The sequence below is a fragment of the Populus trichocarpa genome, chromosome 13 (assembly GCF_000002775.5).
Source record: "Populus trichocarpa isolate Nisqually-1 chromosome 13, P.trichocarpa_v4.1, whole genome shotgun sequence".
Lineage (NCBI taxonomy): Eukaryota > Viridiplantae > Streptophyta > Magnoliopsida > Malpighiales > Salicaceae > Populus > Populus trichocarpa.
This window is the reverse complement of record NC_037297.2, coordinates 4711928-4733502: the sequence shown is the minus strand read 5'-3', so window position 1 is coordinate 4733502 and position 21575 is coordinate 4711928. Positions and strand designations below refer to the sequence as shown.

At 38.0% G+C, this 21575-nt stretch overlaps 1 protein-coding gene and 1 pseudogene across 13 annotated transcripts in view; both read right to left on the bottom strand.

Annotated features, from left to right (window-relative positions):
* The window catches only part of LOC7489692 (germin-like protein subfamily 1 member 16), a 64696-nt gene that overhangs the window by 10249 nt on the left and 32872 nt on the right, over positions 1-21575 (bottom strand). For 3 of the 13 annotated variants that reach the window (XM_052446354.1, XM_052446351.1, XM_052446356.1), the window contains exon 3: positions 8011-8262. The exons of 6 other annotated variants lie outside the window; for them this stretch is intronic. In XM_052446354.1, coding sequence (XP_052302314.1) covers positions 8215-8262 — 48 coding nt within the window. In that variant the 3' untranslated portion in view covers positions 8011-8214. Of the gene's footprint in view, positions 1-8010; positions 8781-8937; positions 9109-21575 lie in introns of those variants that run through there. 4 more of the 13 variants (XM_052446352.1, XM_052446350.1, XM_052446355.1 and 1 more) reach the window with 2 other exon arrangements.
* Positions 19861-20727, bottom strand: LOC127904175 (germin-like protein subfamily 1 member 16; annotated as a pseudogene).

Here is a 21575-nt window from a genome sequence, read left to right as displayed (position 1 = left end):
CATGGCCCTTTGGTAGGTGGCCCCAACATTCTTCAACCCAAATGGCTTGACCTTGTAACAAAAGGTTCCCCATGGTGTTACAAATGTTGTCTTCTTCTTATCGTCTTACACCATTTTTATCTTATTGTAGCCCGAAAATCCGTCCATAAAGGAATATGTGGAGATACATGCTGCATTTGTCAAACATATCTATGTGTGGTAGACAAACTCTGATTTTATCTTTCTTTTTTGGTACAACCACTATGTTGGACACCCATTGTGGATATTTGACTACTTCTAAAAAAAACCAGCGTTCCACTACTTTTCAATTTCTGCTTTTTACTTTAATTAAGACATTCGGATTGGTCCTTCCCAACCTTTGCTTAACCGATTTGCATCCTTCTACTAGTGGTACCTCTCGGAGTAGTGCAATCAACTCTTCTATTTCTTTAAGGGTGATCAAAGTTTGTATCTTTAACTCTCTCTTGATTTCTTCATCACCCACATCTATGGTTTCAAGCTCCTCTCTAGCGGGTTTCCAAGCTTGTTCATGTTGTCCTATTAATTTTGTGAATTCCCTAATGTTATTTTCCTCCCCTTCTTCCTCTTTCCCTATGTTTGGCCATTCCTTCTTAGTATAAAATGCGAGTGTTGTTATGGAAGATCCACTTTGAAAACAGAAAGTGATGTGTAAGAACATCAAGATGAACTTTTGAAAATGCATGATCTCATTTAAAGGGAAAAAGTTGTCTTAAAACATTTGCTCGAGCAAACCGATTAGGTGCGCAACATCATTCCAAACTCCTTCAAGCTCTCTTTGGTACTGAGCTTCTGGTTGTGACCTTTCTTCGTTTTCCATCCTTTTTCTTTGTCGAGTGTTGTGGATTCTAGAAGGGGGACCTATGTTTCTTAATCTGGAGATGCATACATAGATGTATGAGAAAATGCATGATTGTGATAAGAATGCTTTGTATATTGGGTATGGGTGCAGCTTTCTTGTGAACGAATAATAGCCACCACCTTATAAACATAGGTTCTCTTGTCACATTGCTTTGCTAGGAGTACTGCCTTTCGAGTCGTTTGCTTGAATCATATTCACCAAGAGACAGATTTTGCATAAGAAGATGGGTCAACGCTCTTTTCATTAATGCTTGATAAACTTATTACATTTAGAAATAAAAAGGAAATACAACATATTAATCCCTTTCCTCCACAAACTCTCTAGCTAAAGGTAAAAAGGCAAAGCCGCGGTTCTCAATCTTCCCTAGAAAGGCATCAGTTTCAACTAGGCTTCGGCGATAGCGAATGATGTCCCCTCCCACTTTTCACGTATTGATTCTAATAATCCGAGCATGTGCAGCAGCTTTGTCCATTTGCTCATCTGTCTTGCTCATCTTTTCTATGAGCAACATATTGGTTCTGTTCAAAGCAGCGTTTTTGGCGTTGATTTGATCCTTGTGTTTTTCCATTGCTGCTAGCTTCTCATCCAAATACTTCATCTTTCCACGTTCCTTGTCAAGTTTTATCCTCATAACTTTTATCTCATTCTTCTTAACCGCTAACTCTGCTTCAACAGCCTCAAAACCTTTCCTTTTACATTTTTCTTTTACAAACCTCGTCAAACGGCTTTCCAACTCCACATAGTTCTTGTTCAAGTCCTCGTACTTCCCAATTCTATCCATCAGCTCAAACTGGACTTGTGCAAATTTCTCTTGGTAATACTCTGCGCTTCCTTGGCACTCTTCAAAATCAATCTTCAATGGTTCAAGTTCAGAGCAACTTTGCATCCAATCCAAGCTCGTTCCTCCTAGCTCTTTCTCATTTTCTTCCCTAGAAATCTTCTCCTCACCTAGCTTTAACTCAAGCTTTGTTATTCGCGCATCTCTAGATTGTATTTGCTCATCTAGAAATGCTCTCCTTTTATCTTCTTTTAGCATCATTTCTTCCAACATTGCCTTGTCTTTTTTGCTTTTGCTCAACTCTATCCGAAGTTTTCCCACTTGTCTTCTCAACTCCTCTTCATTATTGACCCTTTTCCTCTTAATAGGTTCTTCTACAGTTTGGGGAGATTTGACTCCTACACAAGGCATGGCTGAAGCTGCTAAGTCTCTCCATCTTGCATATCCTTCACTTGCACTTGGATTCTTTAAACCTTCTATCTCAACCAAAACCAGATGCTTCCAATCTTGTTTGATGATCTGCAAAACTTCTTGTGCAATGAGATCTTTGAACAAACCAAAGAACTGAGCAATTCCCATAGTCCTTGGAACAAACTGCATGCCCCCAAGTTGCCTTACCACTAGGGCAGGAGCATAACTCACATAACCTGTAATCCTTACCAATGGCACCCAACGTCTTTGTCCACAACTCATTAGGACTTTCACTGTCGTTACCCATGGGGCCCTCCACTTAAAATCACTATTAGGCAAACCTTCTAATTTTTCAACCCAACCTTGGTTGTCTAGATCTCCCCATTCTTCTTCTTCTTCTACTACCTTCAGGGGTCTTTGGGTGAACCACCAAAAATTATTGAAGACATGCTTTTTTGTTTCGATATGGCTAACCATCCAGGTATACAACAATTGCGTGCAACATCTCATTGTTCCTTTTCCAGTCCTCCTACAATGGTTAAGTATTAAGATGGTTTCGGCTAAAATAGCAGCCACTGGATTGATTTGTGTATTCTCATACTCTACAAAAGCAGCGGCGGCCTCCAAACTCACTACACCCGTCTGGCTTGGGAACAACACAAGGCCAAATATGCCCAAGGCAATCAATTTCTCTTTTTCTAATCCTGACTTCTTTTCAAGTTCAATTTCTAGCATCCTCCATTTCAAACCGGTAGCATTCTTTTCCAAAACTTTTCCAAGTTGGAGATTCTGAGCAATTTTGACAGTTCAGGGATGATCTTGTCAGATCTCAAAGGCAAATAAATCCGATACAGATTGTTTGGAAACTCAGTCAACATCCCATATTCCTCAATAGTGGGACATAGGTCTATGCTTCCAAAAGAAAAACACCGGTAGTCTGAATCCCAAAAATGAACTAAAGCTCGTACAGCTGGGCTTAAAACTTCTACCCTTGCAATTTCCACCAAAGGTCCGTATTTCCTAAAAAATGCATCTTTATCAACATTCTAAAAATGAGTCGTTAACTTGTTCACCTCATTCGTAATACAATTCAGGTTCTTGATTAGTGACATCTTCTTAGCATCGCTTCTAAGGCAGTCTCCTTCAGTCAATTGTGACAGTTCAGAATTTTTCCCATACTCTATGATGGAAGATTTAGTGATGGTGGCCATTTCGTTCACAAGTCCTGGAATTCAAGATGCCTTAGGGTTAGACTTGTTTTGATGCAAAAGATATTATGGAGCATACAACCTAAGGATAGGTTCTAATTCTTTTACGTGAGACATAGGGTAGGTTTACTACGTGGTCTCTAAAAAAGGGTCTCTTGTTGTCCTAGTGATCGCCCTCGTAAAGGCAATATGGGGGTTCAACAGATAGTGGGATGACACGTCTACCAATCACTATCAGTCTAAACACTCAGCAAAGAGTTGGGGTTTACACAAACTTAAACCTTGACTCAAGTCATAAGGCAAGCTGCTAGTTCCCCACTTAACTTAAAGTTAAATGTGTGTGCCGTCAGAAAGATAATAATAATAAAGTGATGCATGACTATATCATGTATGACAGAATGTAAAGATGGATGCTAAAGCTTTTAAACAAAATATCATTCATATAAGAAAACAAAAACCAATAACACAGCATAAACAAACAAATTACCAAGCCTAGTCCTAAGTCCCCAGTGGAGTCGCCATCCTGTCGCACCCTCGCGGCGGAGCGCGGCGTCGCGACGACCCTCAATTGATTTCGGGGTCTTTTTGTTTTTTTTGTGTGTAAAAGGAGTCCCACCTAGTATTTTGGTCATTAGGAACCCTAACTGGTCTTTCAGAGATTCTAAGGTAAGGGATTGGTTGCGTAAAGGGAAGGTATTAGCACCCCTAGTACACCTTACCTAAGGTAAGCTGCTTGGTGTTTGGTTTGTTTTATAATTGCTATAGTGTTGGTGTTTTCTAATCCCATCAGTTTTTCTAGGTTTGATTCAAACTAAATTTATTAAGATAGAAATCCAAGGAAGTTCCATGTGCTTTAAAAGCTCATTTTCCCCTTAGTTTTTCAAGAGTTTGCGACTCGTAAATCGCAAGGAGGAGGGATAAAAATTTAAAAATCTAGGGTGCTTTAAAATACCTATTTTTTTTCTTAGTGTTTTATACTCTCATGACTCGTAAACCGTGGAGTAAAAAAAATTGAAATGTCCTCGATTATAATCAAGGCTTCTTTCAAGGATGTGTGCAGATTTATTATTCCCAATAATATTTTGGATATTCGTCCTTTAAGGATTTTTTTATCCAAACATTAGCGGTGAATAATAGATGAATTCCCCCTAAAATAAGATTTTTATATTTTTTTGAATATTGGCCAATACCCTTCGGAGTTTTACAAACATGTTGTAAAATCCAGAAATGCAAGAAAATAATTTTTTGTTGTGTTTAAGAAATCCATGCGAAAACACTTTTTCAAAACTTCCAATATTTTTTGTATATATATAAAAAGAACGTTCAAAACATGTGAGGGTAATGGCCGTATGCAACACACAAGAAAACTTTTAAATTTTTTTTTTATCGAAACACAAGCATCACAATTAAACATAAAAGAAAAATCGCAATAAAAGCTAAACAACCGTCATATATATTCCAAGATTTATAATAAGCTTAAAGCAATAAAAAAAATCAAAGCCAAGTCAATGCGCAGACAACAAGAAGAAAATAAAACTGGGAGCAATCAATAAAAAAACAAATGCCGGCTGATTTCTTCTCTAGCGGGTGTAAGGAAAACAAAAGGAAAGTCCCTAAATGTAAAAGTTCCTAAACATGAAAGACAAACCCTTTTTACATGGACAGCAGCTGAACTCAAAAATCATGAAGGAAATAATAGGCAAACGTTGGTTTTTCTAAACAGAAACCAATTATTCAGAGGGAAGAAACAGCTTTACAACCGAATGCCTAGTATAAAAATAACAAAGGAGGAGAGATTGGGGCTTATACCTGCAGCTCCTGTTTGAAGAAAATAAAAACCAAAGACCGAAAGAGAGCTCACGTATGCCTCCTTAGCTACTGGAAAATGACGGACGAAAATAGAGATGCTGAAACGGACGAAATATTTCAGCTATATGCTGGTAAATAACTGGTTTCCCCGTCGCCTGCCTCTCTTGCGTTTTCCTTCAAAACTGCTGTGTTTTTATCTTTTTTTTTCTCTCCGTTTTTCTCTTGTTTTCTGCTCTTTTTTTTTGCTTTCTCCTCTCCCCGTTAGGTCATTAGAAGGGCTTATATATAGTCTAAATATGTCTCTATTTAGGAAGGATTCAATGCATTAATCCTTGGACGCAAATCCCTACTGATTTGCAGTAAAAAAACGCAAAAAGGAAACTGCAATATTCTGATTTTGTGTTGGTGCTTTACGTCTGATTTCTTTCCAGTTTTAGAGGATGGTGTGGCTCTTTTCTTTCCTTTCATAGGGCCAGCTGCTCCCTTTGAAATGAGGCAACAAAAATGTGGTCTTCAGCTCCAAAAATCAGGCGTGATGAGAAAGGAAAACAGCAGAGAAAAAAGGAAAGAAATCAGATGGAGGGTGCAGCTGCAAAGTCTTATTTTCCTTATTCGGTGTGGTAAAAATCCTGTCATTTATGATGATCCAACCCCCCTCTCCAGCTTTCAATATCCTTCTTCAATTCAATCCCTCATTTTAACACTTTTCGATTCAGTCCTTGGTCCAAAAAAAATCCTTCGAATCAGCCTCGCGAACTTGGGCTATATCTTTCCCGTGGCAGAATTTTCTGCCCTCACGTTAGATATTCAAATGGGAATATCTTGAGCTTATGATATCGAAATCAAGTGATTCAAAAGCCCAAATTCATCTGCGTGTCTAGGACTAAAACTTTGATGAAGGAGTCGAAGTGAGATAAAATCTTTTTACAGAACAAAATCTAGCAGTAATTTGGTTGGTCGAAAGGGATCTCCGGGTCTAACTCAAAAACTGACGAATGCCGAGAATCCTGATATGACTGAGAGTATGAATTAAGAACAAAAATCACAAAAACTAGGCCAAAAATAGAGTTTTTTTAGTGCAGACTCGGGTCAATATCCTTCTCGCGGCAGAATTCTCTACCTTCACGTTAGATATTCAAACGGGAACATCTTAAGCCTCTGATATCGAAATCAAGTGATTCAAAAGCTCAAATTCATCTATGCATCTAGGACTACAACTTTGATGAAGGAGTCGAAGTGAGATAAAATCGTTTTACAGAACAGAATCTAGCAGTAATCTAGTTGGTCAAAAAGATTCTTGATCTGACAATCCAAATCTGACTGAGAATCTGCTCTAAGAACAATGATCCCTGGGACCTAATAAAAGTGTACGTCAATTTTTCAACATGTAATGAGTGACAGAATATACCTAGGATGGTCAGATATCTTACGAAACTGAGTCAGAATCAGAGCCTAAGTTGGAATAAAAAATTGCGACAGTAGCAGAACCATTTTTTAGTGCAAATTCTGAGGGATTTATTCAACCTTAAAGACCAGATAAAAAAATGAATTTAGCATTATGAAGACTCCTGATCAACCTAAGAAAACTTGATGATTTTGGTAGTAAAGGGGAAGGATAAAAAGAGCAGAAAACAGCTCAAACAAGGTTTCGAAAAAACAAAATATTTCTTTCTGTGCTTTTGTCAATCTTTTGGCGAATATGAGCTAAACTCCTACACTCTGTTCAAAGGAGGTATACACCGTCTCCAGCACGTGGGGTCCAAAATTGAGTAACAACAATAGTGATTGGTACATGCGCCATCCCACTATCTGCTGAGCCCCTATATTGCCTTTACGAGGGTGATCGCTAGGACATCAAGAGACCCTTTTTAGAGACCAAGTAGTAAACCTACCCTATGTCTCACATAAAAGAACTAGAACCTATCCTTAGAGTATTTGCTCCATAATATCTTTTGCATCAAAACAAGTCTAATCCCAAGGCATCTTTAATTCCAGGACTTGTGAACGAAATGGCCACCACTGCTAAATTTTCCATCATAGAGTATAGGAAAAATTCTAAACTGTCACAATTGATTGAAGGAGACAACCCTAGAAGTGATGCTAAGAAGCTATTGCCAATCAAGAACCTGAATTGCACTATGAATGAGGTGAACAAGTTAATAGCTCACTTCCAGAATGTGGATAAGGATGTATTTTTTAGGAAATACAGACGCTTGGTAGAGATTACAAAGGTAGAAGTTTTTAGCCTAGCTGCGCGAGCTCTCAATTCTCCAGATTTTTTTCCTTTAACACTTGTCTCTCAATCACACTGGCAATTAAGATATGCCTTGTAAAGTAAAGAGTGGTATTTTAGAGGGAGTCAAAGGTTGGTATCTTGCCTTAGCATGTTTTGATGAGCGCAAATTTGTTTTTGGAAAAAAAGCATTTTAGGGACCGCCACCTATCATGATAGTAATGAATAGAATTCTAATACAAATCATGATTTAGTTTCAAATAATTGTTTGTATTGTTTAAGATCATTGCTTATCGTTCTTTATAGTTTGCTTTTTTATTAGAAAAAACTTTTACAAGCATGTAACGTTGACTATGATTCTGGTATATGAAAAAGAAAGGATTTTATGTGCTCAAAAGATGTTTAAAAAGTTTAGATGACCTAGGATCACTTCAGGATCAATCTTGTCACATGGTCCTTCTTATTTAAGAATTTTTCTTGACGAGACATCCTTTTGGCTTTGACTTTTCCTTATTTTTGTTTTTAGCAAGCCTTTTTAGCATTTTCTTCACATGCTTTTCTGATTTATGGCTGGTTGGAGATTTTAAATTATTTTTTTTATTCCTTTTTACCCCAACTGTGGGGTGTGATCCCGGTAAAAGTGTGAGATGTGATCCTAGTAACATCTTAGGATTCTAAAGCAACAATAAGATATATGAAAAGATACTTTATTAAAAGTGGAATGAAGTTCTCAAAACAAGAAAAAAAAGTGCAAAAAAATGGTCTCAAAGACCTTATTCAAATTTGTTGAAACCTATTTATTTATGAAAATAAATATGAAAGAGGTACGTAGTAATGAAGAAAACATGCCAAACATGAGGCTACAGCTTCATGTCTTCTTAATAAATGTGTTCTTCTAATTGTTGTTGTCCGTCCAGAGTTGTTTCTGAAGATAGTCGACTACCTTCTTGTCCACCTGGAAGGCCTTGGTTAGAACATTAGGATTAATGGGTGGATCTGCTCCAAACACTGCTTTTGCAATTGTAATCACACCAGGGTTCTGGCTGCTTAAACTGGCGAATGCAACGGCATTGGTTCTTCCCACATTGAGCTGGAAATGAATGAGTCCGACTGGGAACACAAAAACATCTCCGGGATTTAAGACCTTGGTGATTAGGCGATTATCTCCGTTAGCTAAGTTAGATGTGACAAAACCAACATAGAGGGTACCCTCCACGACTACTAGGATCTCAGTGGCACGAGGGTGAGTGTGGGGTGGGTTCAGGCCACCATGTGGTGCAAAATCAATGCGAGCGAAGGATATGCCAAGAGTGTTGAGTCCTGGAATTTGAGCAACATTGACAGCAGTGACATTCGAACCAACTGCACTGGAAGTGTCCCGAGGAACGTTGAGTCCAGGAAAGAAGAAATCGTTTGCAGTAACTTGCTCCGGGTCCTTGCAGAACTTTCCGTTCACAAACACTGCATGCATGAGAAAGGCATTTTTGATGCCCGTAAAAAGTCAGTCAATTAATAGATAATTAAAATATATACAGGATGCATGATATTTTCAGTGCAATATTATCATGCAACTTCTGACAAAAACTCTTAACGAAACACTTAAAAATTAAGCACATACCACCATCGGTTTCTTTGATGGCAACACAGAAGTCCTGAAGCGGACCAGGATCAGAGGCAGAGGCAAATGAAGAAGCCAAAGCCAAGACGACGAAAACTAGTACAAACTTGAGTCCTTCCATCAGATTCTATACGGATTTTTCTTGTGGAGAGGGGTGGGATATCTAGCGAGGATGCAAGGCTATTTATAGAGTGGAGTCATTGAATTAGTCCTAAATGAAGGCTACGAAGACTCAGTAGTTGCTCGTTCTATGATGTCAGTGATGAAACCAAGTCCTCAAAACATTTGACATTATCCGTCACATGCCAATATTCTCTTTATAATACTCTTTCCAACATGATACTTTTCCATTAAGTTAACAGGACTGGGTGTGCATGTCTCCTGTCACAAGGCTTTATCAAAGAACTCCGGTGAAAATGTCTCTTGTCCAGAACTAAAGATTGTTAGGTGACAAAATGTTACCGGTCCTGGGTAGTTAATTCAATGGAAGTTTCTTATGATTGTCCTGTTGATATGGTTTTCTAGCTCGTTCTTAATATTGTCCACTTGCACCAAGTGCTTACAATCTTCTGTTAAAATAATGCAATTGTGAAGTCTATATATATATGGAAATCACTAAAAACGTTCTTAATATTTCAAACTTATATCGGAGCTAGCTGGCTTAAGTTCTATAATTATATAGTCATCTAATCTATTTTACCTGTCATATAGAACTGAATATTAATCTTATTTTGCATTGGTATCGGTAGATTGCTTTAAATTTTTCCGATTGAATATGCTCTTACAGAATCCATTTGTAGACACCGATGCAAATACTATCGTGGTATATACCGAAGGAATTACAGTAGAAAAATAAGAAATGAAAAAAATCCAAAAAATATGATGACGTGTTATTTTTGTCAATCTTTATAAAACAGAGACTACAAGCTTGTATATTACTGTAATCAGATAGAGAGAAAATAGAGAGAAGTGAAGAGAGTAAATGAATTCCTTTTGTTTATTCAACCTGACCTCAGTCACACGAGATAATTGTTTATATAGTTGTAGTTAACAAACTAACAACCTTCAGCTAACAAACTAACTGCATGCTATATTATGATTATGACAAGTGTCACAATTTAAAGTAATATACTCTAACATCCCCCCTCAAGATCAGACTTGGAGAAACCAAGCATGAGATTGCAACAATGGGTGCAGAATAGAGGAGCACTCAACCCCTTGGTAAGAATATCAGCAAACTGTTCTTGAGAGGACACAAACTGCACTGAGAGCTGGTTGCGTGAAACCCTTTCACGAACAAAATGCACATCCACTTCGATGTGCTTAGTCTTTTGATGCTGAACAGGATTGAAAGACAAGGCAATGGCTGACAGATTGTCACAAAAAAGAACATGCACACCAGGTAGTGAAATTCGTAGAAATGCTAATAACTGTTTTATCCAATCCAATTCAGCGGAGGTGAATGATAAAGCACGATACTCAGCTTCAGTCGAAGATCGAGAAACAGTTTGTTGCTTCTTAGAGGACCACGAAATCGGATTGTTGCCCAAGAAGACCACCAAACCAGTTGTAGACCGCCTGTCATTAGGGTCCCCTGCCCAATCAGCATAACTAAAGGCTTTTAACTGCAAATCACCTCTAGTATAGGATAGACCAAGCTGCATAGTGCCCTTAAGGTATCGCAGTATACGTTTAACAGCAGTAAAATGAGACACCATGGGATTCTGCATAAACTAACATACTTGATGCACAGAAAAAGCAATGTCAGGCCTTGTGAAAGTTAAGTACTGCAGAGCCCCGACAATGCTTTTAAACAACGTAGGATTTGAGTAAGGTTCCCCATCCTCTTTGAGTAGCCGATGGTAAGGGAGACATGGAGTATCACAGGGTTTAGCTGCAACCATTTCAGATTTAGTCAATAGATCCTCAACATATTTAGTCTGTGATAGAAACAAACCGGTGGCAGTTCGAGTAATTTGGATCCCTAAAAAATAGTGGAGGAATCCTAAATCTTTGATATCAAATTCAGTAGTAAGAGCACCAATAACTTGTTGAATTGCACCAGACGCACTCCCAGTGATAATAATATCATCCACATAGAGAAGCAGTATAACAATCGCAGGACCAATATGTTTGACAAACAAAGATGAATCGGAGTAGGTGGTTCAAACCCCACAGAAAAAAGAAACTGAGTAAACCGATCATTCCAAGCCCTAGGCGCTTGTTTAAGTCCATAGAGAGATTTATGCAACTTACACACGAGATGAGGATGATTGGAATCTTCAAAACCAGGAGGCTATAACATATAAACCTTTTCTTGGAGAATGCCATGCAAAAAAGCATTTTTGACATCTAATTATCGCAGAGACCAATTGAAATGTGCAGCAAGAACAAGAACTAACCTGACAGTTGAAGGTTTCACAACAGGACTAAACGTCTCCCCATAGTCCAATCCAGGTTCTTGACTGAAACCTTTAGCAACCAACCTTGCTTTATGTCTAGCAATAGAGCCATCAGAGTGTCTCTTGACCTTAAAAATCCATTTACAGCCCACCAGATTCCTGTTTGCTGGTAATGAAATTAGACTCCAAGTGCTTTGAGCATGTAAAGCATTCACTTCTTCTTTCATGGCTTGTAACCACACGGGAATTTTGACAGCAGACTTGTAACTAGATGGTTCAACCAAGGACATATCAGCACCTCCCAAGTCCTGAATACTAGCTGAAAAGGCCTTCTTCCTAAGAATCCCACTCTTGCTTCTAGTCTGCATTAGATGTAAATTGAGGGGAGGAATAGACAAGACCACTTGCAAATTATCAGGAATAAAACCATGAGATTCTGAACCAAAAGTAACGCTGATATCAGGTGCCACAGGAAACAGAGGAGAGGCTTGGAGTGGAGCAGCAATGGACTGGGAATGAGCAGAGACGACAGAAGGGACAGGTGTATAGGTATGTGGAGGAGGAGATGGAGAAGCTGGGATGGTTGCGACAATTACATTTTCTGGAGTTACTATAGGCACAGGACAAGTGGAAGGTTGGCAAGGTGATGGTGATGTTAGTGTGTTTGAATGTGTAGACAATAAATCTGGATATGGAAACTGTTGTTCATCAAATATAACATGCCTAGAGATAAACAATCTCATTGTATGTACATGATAACACAAATAGCCTTTATATTTTGTGGCATATCCAAGAAACACACATTTTGTAGTTTTAGCCTGTAATTTGGTGCTATTATAAGGTTTGAGGAGAGGAAAACAAGCACATCCAAAAATTCGTAGATGAGTAAGACTTGGAGATGAGCCGAATAACAACTCAAAAGGGGAGCTATGATGAAGAACAACAGTAGGCATACGATTGATTAAATATGTGGCTGTTTGACAAGCATAGGACCAAAACTGAGATGGTAATTTGGCTGTTTGTAACAAGGTGATAATGGTTTCAATGATATGTCTATGTTTCCTCTCAGCTACCCCATTTTATTCAGGAGTATATGGACATGAGAGGTGATGAGAAATGCCCCTGTCAAGGAGAAAATTGTTCAATCTAGTGCTGGTATATTCTCCCCCCATCAGTTTGAAGAGTTTTAATAGTGGATGTAAATTGATTAACAACAAAGGAATAAAACAAAACAAAGGTAGAGAACAAATCAGACTTGTTTACTAAAGGAAAAATCCAGCAATATCTGGTACATTCATCAACAAAGATGGTGTAGTATCGATAACCATCAACCGATATACAAGGTGCAGGACCCCACAAATCAGTATGTATAGTTTCGAAAGGAATTACAGACTTATTGACATGCTGTGGAAAAGATAGTTTGCTAAATTTCCCTTCAAGACATGGATGACACATTATAGGTGAGGTAGTTTTGGGAACATGCACATTAGCTTTATGTAACATTATAGAGACAATGTTATTTGTGGGATGACCTAACCTATGATGCCACAGATTGGACTGAACAAGTTGACCAAGAAAAACATGAGCTGGATATGGCTGCTGGGAATTTGAAGGTGAGAAGGAGTGGATAGGATACAATCCATTACTGCACAACCCCTTGTAAATGATCTTCCCTGTGGCTTTGTCCTAAATCCAAAAATAGAAGGCATCAAATACAAGCCAACAATTATTATCAAGGCAAAGTCGATGGACTGACAAGAGATTCTGAGTGAGTTGAGGAACACAAAGCACAGAATTCAATTTAATTGGAGAAAGTGATGAAGTAATGGTAGAATGACCAATATGAGACACTATCAAACCTTCACCATTGGCAGTGTGAATCATTTCATTTGTTGGATATGGTGAGGCCAGCGACAGATTGCCCAAATCAACTGTCATATGGTTGGTGGCACCAGAATCGGTCAGCCACACTTGTCAAGGACCTGAAGAACATGAGGATGGATAGGTAGAGTTAAGCCCCATGTGCATGGCTTGCATAGGGGGCTGTTGGGTTGCTCTGTGTTGTGCTGATGTGACTGATACATGTTGAGAAGGAGATGGAGACGAATTATACTGCAAGTTCTATGGTGGCAGATGATAATAAGGTTGTGGAGAATAAGAAGCATTGGTGTGCACCCCAATGTAATTAGGAACCTTATCATTATAGAAGCAATACCAGGTGGAATGATTACTTCTTCCACAAATGTGACATTTTATATGTTGAGGAGACGAATTTCCACAAAATGGGGCACTGTGGCCCTCAGAGTTGCATAATTGACAAATTGGAAGCATTGATATAGGAGGAGTTTGAAATTGCTGACCAGGAGATGAACCAAGAACTCCCAAATTAGAGTTGGAAAACACATGTGGCAGGGGAGAAAATGCTGGTCTAGAAGCATAAAATCTAGATCCCTGAGTGAAGCGGCCTCTACCCCTGTTCTTATTCCCATTATAGGACTGAAAGCCTTTATTATTCACCTGAGATTGACCATGATTTAGAGAGAAACTTTGTGACTGAAAAGGAGCCCCTCGTGTGGAACCTGTATTGGCAGCCATAACTGTCATAAGAGGATTATGAACTGAAGTGTCAACAATCACTTCTTCTGCAAGTAACTGCGATCTAAAATCTTTCAATGAGATCACATTTTCACGCCCTCTAATAACACATCTGAAGGTGTTATATTCAGCAGGTAGACCATTCAAAGCAAGAATAACAATATCTTCATCTGCAAAGAAGACCCCAGCTGCAAAAAGGTAGTCCCTAGCCTCTTTAATTCGATGAAGGTACTGTGAAATTGAATCTGACCCCTTTTTAATTGTTTGCAGATTGGATTTCATCTGAAAAATGCTAGTCCTAGATACAGTGGAGAATTGTTTCTTCAACCTAGTCCACAAATCCTTAGAACTTATACTACCAATTGCACAGGACATAGCAATAGGTGATAATGTGGCAGTGATCAATTGCAAATTCCAGCGTTGACTAGCTTGGGTTGGATTGTTGTGTGCGCAATAAAATCCGACCTCATTTCTCCAGTTGATGCCATACAAATCCCATAAACCCAATTCCTATCGAGTCCATTAGTTTCTCCATCCTCCAACCACAATTGAGGATCGTGGGGAGTATACGGGAAAGCGTCTTCTCCATGTTTTTCAACCATTGCAGCAATATATGTTTACTAGAAAACAAAAAATACAAGTCAAATAATTACAAGAAATTAAAAAAAAATATTTTTTTATATGAGTTTCCTTATATAAGTCAAATATAATTATAAGAATTACAAGAAATAAAACATTTTCGCTCTGCTATCTACTAACTTCTTCACCCATTTCCCCCTATCTGTCTTTTTTATACAAGTTTCCTCGTATAACTCCATCGGAGTAGGGTTACGCCCAAGTTGTTTTTCTTGTAAAATAAATAAGTTGTTAAAATGTCTAAAAAAATAAATGGTACATTAATAAATAAGGAAAAAAATAATTTAAACATTCTTATCAGGCCTTTTGCATGGTTGACAAATGAAAGGGTGTGCCTACTGATCATCGAACCATTTGTTTTTTTGTATTGGTTCTGCGTCCTAGATTGCGAACACCTTTTAAAGTGTTCTGAAGCCATAAATTATAGAAACAGCCCCCAATTATCCTTTGTGACGTGACTCGGTCTATGATTTTTCTAACCACGATGTCAATAGAGCTGACTTTTTTTTTTTGCATATTTGTGGGCATCATACCACAATCATGCAACATAGTACAAAGACATTGTTAAAAATACATAAGATTAGAAAAATTAAGATTGCAATTTCACATATAAAATTTGTTAATTGCTTGATGCTTCCTTAATTGCGCTGGGGTTTTCCCATACTTTTTTGACCATCCCCTTGTTTTCCCTTTCCTGCCAAAATCTTTCTAGCATTGTCAATTCATACATTAATTCTTTCTTTTTTATGTAAAAAAAAAAAAACTATATACTAACTCAATATATTTCTTATCTTAACTTAAAGGTTACCTTTACTATGTGTTTTCTCCTAAATTTATTTATTTTTAGTGACCTTAATTATTATAATTGATTTTTTTATTTTTTTATAATTTTCTGTAGAAAAATTGATCTCGATCCCTAAAAATAGGAGACTTGTCGGTTTAGTTATGTTTGTTTTATCATTTATATGATTTTCATGGTTTTTTAACACACAAAAAAACTTAAACAAAAATAATAGAAATGATGACGGGATTAAAATTAACTAAAATTAATAAAAAAGATATATTTTTTTCTATTGTTCTAATTTGTTTTTCAAAATATACCTAAACTAGCATGTGAACACAACAATTAAATAATATGAATAAAATGAACAGTGCTGAAAATTAATACCAATAAATAAAAATATTTACAAAACTAATCAAGCAAATAACATAGCAATCAAGAGAGAATATACAAGTAAAGGCTCAACCCTGAAGCTCCCAGCAAAGTCATCATTTTGTCTCACATCGATGGACGTCTCGGTGGGGACCAAATAACTATCATTGAAAATTGGAGTCGCCACAAAGAAATCAAGCAAACTAGGGATCTTAAAATGTGCACTGGTTCCAGATACTTAGGTAAGGGGTTAGTTATGCTTAAGGAAAGATTGTCGTCACCGTTACAACATCCTTTCTTACGAAAGATTACCTTTATTATGTGTTTTCTCCTAAATTTATCTTTCTAATTGCCCTTAATTACCTAATTATTTTTTTCTTATTTTTAATTCTATTCATGGATCTATATAGGAAATATTGTAGGCATACTATATAGAAAATATTGTAGTCATACTTTTGTGTTGTAACCTCCACCATTACTATTGTATATTGCCCTACACACACACACACACACACACACACACACACACACACACATATATATATATATATATATATATATATATATATAGAAAAGGTTGGTTAACGAATAGGATAAGCCTTCTAATTATGCTCAAGTTGGTATTAGAGCCTTCTGCCGTCAAAACTCTTTTCTCCCTCTTCCCCTTGCAGTCGGCCTTCTCTCTGTTTTTCCTAAATGGATTCTACTATTGCCGCCGACTTCACCCTCACCACCGGTGGTGCAACCCAGCTGGCCAACCATCTACAAGCTGTTGCCAGTGGTGTCTTCCCTCCACAACAGCAGCCTCCACATGCAAAGCATGTCTATGACTCCTCCTCACAAGTTTTTGCCATTCCTCTGCACATTATGGGAACACAAACTCCAACTATCGTTGCTTTATCAAACACCCACCAAGTTGTTTCGTTGAAACTTACAAACACAAATTATCTCTATTAGCGAATGCAGATGAAGCCATATCTCCTTGGTAAAGGTGTTTTTCACTTCGTTGACAGCTCAATGACGTGTCATCCGTCTCATGTTTCTGACAGTTCTGCTGGTCCTTCCTCTACAATTAGCCCTTCTTTTCTTCGTTGGAAGCAACAAGATCAACTTATTTTGAGTGCATTACTCTCCTCTCTCTCCGTGGATGTGTTGCATCTCGTGGTAGATTGACATACCTCGCATTGTGTTTGGTGCACTCTTGATAAAGCCCTTGCGTCTCCGTCCAATTCTCCCATCATGCAACTCCATGGTTCCTTCCAAGCTCTTCGGCAAGGTGGCTCATCGGTAAGTACCTACATGCAGCAAGCCAAATCGTTATTTGATGAATTGGCTGATGTTGGTCGCCCCATGTCCCTTGAAGACTTCAATCTCTATGTGTTTTGTGGCCTTCGTGGTGAGTTCAAAAGACTTGATAACGAGTCTTATAATCAAGGCAGAATCAATTTCGTATGCGAATCTATACAGCCATCTTCTCACCAATGAATTTCTGCACAAGAACTCTCTTCAGTCCATGGATGCCACTGTCTCTCTGATGCCTTCATCTTTGCTGTCGCAGCCACCTCTGCTGCCAACACCACAACCCTCCACTCATCTTGCTATGTCTCATCACAGCTCAAACTTCAGCCGTAACATGGTAGTTCTCGAGGTAATTGGCATCCCAACAGCAACTACGACCGTCAGATTAGTCTTCTCCATTGTCGTTTCGTGTGATTTGAAAATTCATCAGCTTGATATCAATAATGTCTTCCTCAATGGCGTTCTTCATGAGGAGGTCTACATGAAACAACCTCCAGGTTTTGTTGACTCTACTCCCCCTCTCATGTGTGTCGATTGCATAGGTCTTTATATGGTTTAAAACAGGCTCTGCGAGCTTGGTACACTCGTCTGAATGACTTCCTGCTATCTACTGGTTTTTGTGCCTCTAAGGTGGATACCTCATTATTTATCTTCTCTGTTGGTGCTGATATTTGTTATCTTCTGGTCTATGTTGATGATATTCTGCTTATGGGTAGCAACTCTCTTCTGTTTCAATGCCTTATCCAGCTACTGAGCGCAGAATTTAAGCTCTGTGACTTGGGTACTGTTTCTTATTTTTTAGGTGTTGAGGTTACACCTACTGGTATGGGTCTTATGCTCTAACAACATAAATATACACTTGACATTCTCACTCGGGCTGGAATGTTATCTTGCAAACCCGTTGATACTCCTATCTCGACATCCCAAACTACCATACTACCTGATCCTTTGTTTTCTGATGCTACACGCTTTCGTAAAATTGTGGGTGCTCTTCAATATCTCACTTTTACGAGACCAAATATTTGCTTTGCTGTTAACAGAGTCTGTCACTTTATGCATGCTCCCACATATTTTTTTTGGGATGTTGTTAAACACATCTTGCGTTATCTTAAGGATACGACAACACATGGCCTCCATATTACTCTTAGTTCTTCCTTTGCCTTACATGGCTTTACATATGCAGATTGGGTAATGATAGAAAATCTAAGGGTGGTTATCTTGTGTTCTTTGGTCAGATGTCGATTTCATGGAAATCAAGTAAACAACGTATAGTTGCTCGCTCTTCTACTGAAGCTGAATACAAAGCCTTAGCCGATGGCACTGCTGAGGTTATCTGGCTTCAGTATTTATTAACAAATCTTCAGATTTCGTTTGTTTCTGCTCCATCATTTGGTGTGATAACCTTGGTGTCACTTATTTGTCTGTGAATCCTGTTTTTCATGCTCGCACAAAACATGTTGAGATTGATTATCATTTTGTCCGAGATAGAGTTGCAAAGAAGGAGATTCAGATTCATTTATTTCCTCTCACGATCAAACTTGCAGATGTCTTCTAAGCCACTTCTTACTGCTTCGTTTACTGCTTTTCGTTTCAAGCTTTGAGTTGATCCTCCACCCTCAGCATGAGGGGGCATATTAATGCATCTATATAGGAAATATTGTAGGCATACTATATAGAAAATGTTGTAGTTATACTCTTGTGTTGTAACCTCCACCATTACTATTGTATATTGCCCTACACACACACACACACACACACACACACACACACACACATATATATATATATATATATATGAAGGTTGGCTAACCAATAGGTTAAGCCTCCTAATTATTCTCAACTAATTATGTTATAATTTTTTCATGGAAAATTTATGTCGATCTCTAAAAATAAAAGACTTATCGGTTTGGTTATTTATAAAATTCAAATCTTGACATCGATCCCTTTTAAAAGGAGACTTGTTGTTTTGAACACGGGTATTGGACCTATAAGGATGGTAAAATGGAATTGGGGTTTTGGCCCATTCATTTTGGTTTTTTTGAAATGAACCTGAAGACCATCATTATTCTATGGGGCTTTTGTGGGATCCACATCGACCGAGCTAAAATTTTTGTACCATAGACCCGAAAAAATATTACATAAAGTAAATATGTAATGATTGAAATGGATTTTTTTGTGGTAAAACACCCTTGCCCTAATTTTCTTGGCAATCCTATAGTTATAAGAATCTAGGTATAAACCAGCAACAAGTTGTTTGCCGTAGCGGGTGACAAGTTGCGTGCTGCTTTTTTAATTAAAAAAATAAAAAAAAAATGACATGTGATCTACCATTAAAAAAATTGACAGGCCAGACATACAAGCATAATCTAGCAGGCTCAATTTGTTGATTATTGATTTTGCAAAAGTTTTTTTTTTTATTATTGTTTATTCTAGTCGTTAAATTATCTTTCCCACTCATTAATCAATCAAGTCCCATCATTTAAAATTTTCATATAGTTTCCACTAGCACCTATTGTCTTCTCATTAAAAAAGAAAAAGAAAAAAAAAGTTGACCTGTCTTCTGCGTCATGCGGGTCACAATATAGTATCTTCTAAGACATGAACAAGCTTTCGGCAATGTAAAGGTACAACGCTGGTTAGTATTTAGAAATAGTACGATAACTGCAATTCTTTGGTGTCATATTGTTACGCTTTTTATATCATTGCCAAACCGAGCATAAAAGACAGGAGCAGAAACCTATTATTTAGGATATAAAAATGAAAGAGGTACGTAGTAATGAATTGAAAACATGCCAAACATGAGGCTGCAGCTTCATGTCTTCTTAATAATGTGTTCTTCTAATTGTTGTTGTCCGTCCAGAGTTGTTTCTGAAGATAGTCGACTACCTTCTTGTCCACCTGGAAGGCCTTGGTTAGAACATTAGGATTAATGGGTGGATCTGCTCCAAACACTGCTTTTGCAATTGTAATCACACCAGGGTTCTGGCTGCTTAAACTGGCGAATGCAACGGCATTGGTTTTTCCCACATTGAGCTGGAAATGAATGAGTCCGACTGGGAACACAAAAACATCTCCGGGATTTAAGACCTTGGTGATTAGGCGATTCTCCGTTAGCTAAGTTAGATGTGACAAAACCAACATAGAGGGTACCCCACGACTACTAGGATCTCAGTGGCACGAGGGTGAGTGTGGGGTGGGTTCAGGCCACCATGTGGTGCAAAATCAATGCGAGCGAAGGATATGCCAAGAGTGTTGAGTCCTGGAATTTGAGCAACATTGACAGCAGTGACATTTGAACCAACTGCACTGGAAGTGTCCCGAGGAACGTTGAGTCCAGGAAAGAAGAAATCCTTTGCAGTAACTTGCTCCGGGTCCTTGCAGAACTTTCCGTTCACGAACACTGCATGCATGAGAAAGGCATTTTTGATGCCCGTAAAAAGTCAGTCATTAATAGATAATTAAAATATACAGGATGCCTGATATTTTCAGTGCAATATTATCATGTAACTCCTGACAAAACTCTTAACGAAACACTTAAAAATTAAGCACATACCACCATCGGTTTCTTTGATGGCAACACAGAAGTCCTGAGCGGACCAGGATCAGAGGCAGAGGCAAATGAAGAAGCCAAAGCCAAGACGACGAAAACTAGTACAAACTTGAGTCCTTCCATCAGATTCTATACGGATTTTTCTTGTGGAGAGGGGTGAGATATCTAGCGAGGATGCAAGGCTATTTATAGCTAGGTTGGAGTCATTGAATTAGTCCTAAATGAAGGCTACGAAGACTCAGTAGTTGCTCGTTCTATGATGTCAGTGATGAAACCAGTCCTCAAAACATTTGACATTATCCATCATATGCCAATATCTCTTTATAATACTCTTTCCAACATGACACTTTTCCATTAAGTTAACAGGACTGGGTGTGCATGTCTCCTGTCACAGGCTTTATCAAAGAACTCCGGTGAAAATGTGAGAGTTGGTCGAGAACTAAAGATTGTCCGGGGCAGTTAATTCAATGGAAGTTTCTTATGATTGTCCTATTGATATGGTTTTCTAGCTCGTTCTTAATATTGTCCACTTGCACCAAGCGCTAATTACAATCTTCTGTCAAAATAATGCAATTGTGAAGTCTATATGGAAATCACTAAAAACGTTGTTAATATTTCAAACATATATTGGAGCTAGCTGGCTTAAGGTCTATAATTATATAGTCATCTAATCTTATTTTCACTGTCATGTAGAAATGATAGTATTCCATATGAACCTCGTATTGTTGGTAAGATGTCTTCATTCTTCATCTAATATTCACTGCATTTGATCCTGTTACAGCCAAACTGTTCTTATTGAAAATGCATGTTTGTTTGGATGTTTATTCCCTTCACTAATCCATTAAATTGTCCCACCATAAGAAAATTGTAAACGCTGGTGGAGTATTCTGTTAGCGTGTAAACACCACGCCATCAACAATTTACATCTTCGACAGTTAGATTTACTTTACTGACAAAACATGTCGTCGAAAAACATTGTTAGAAAAACTTTTTTCGGAGATTT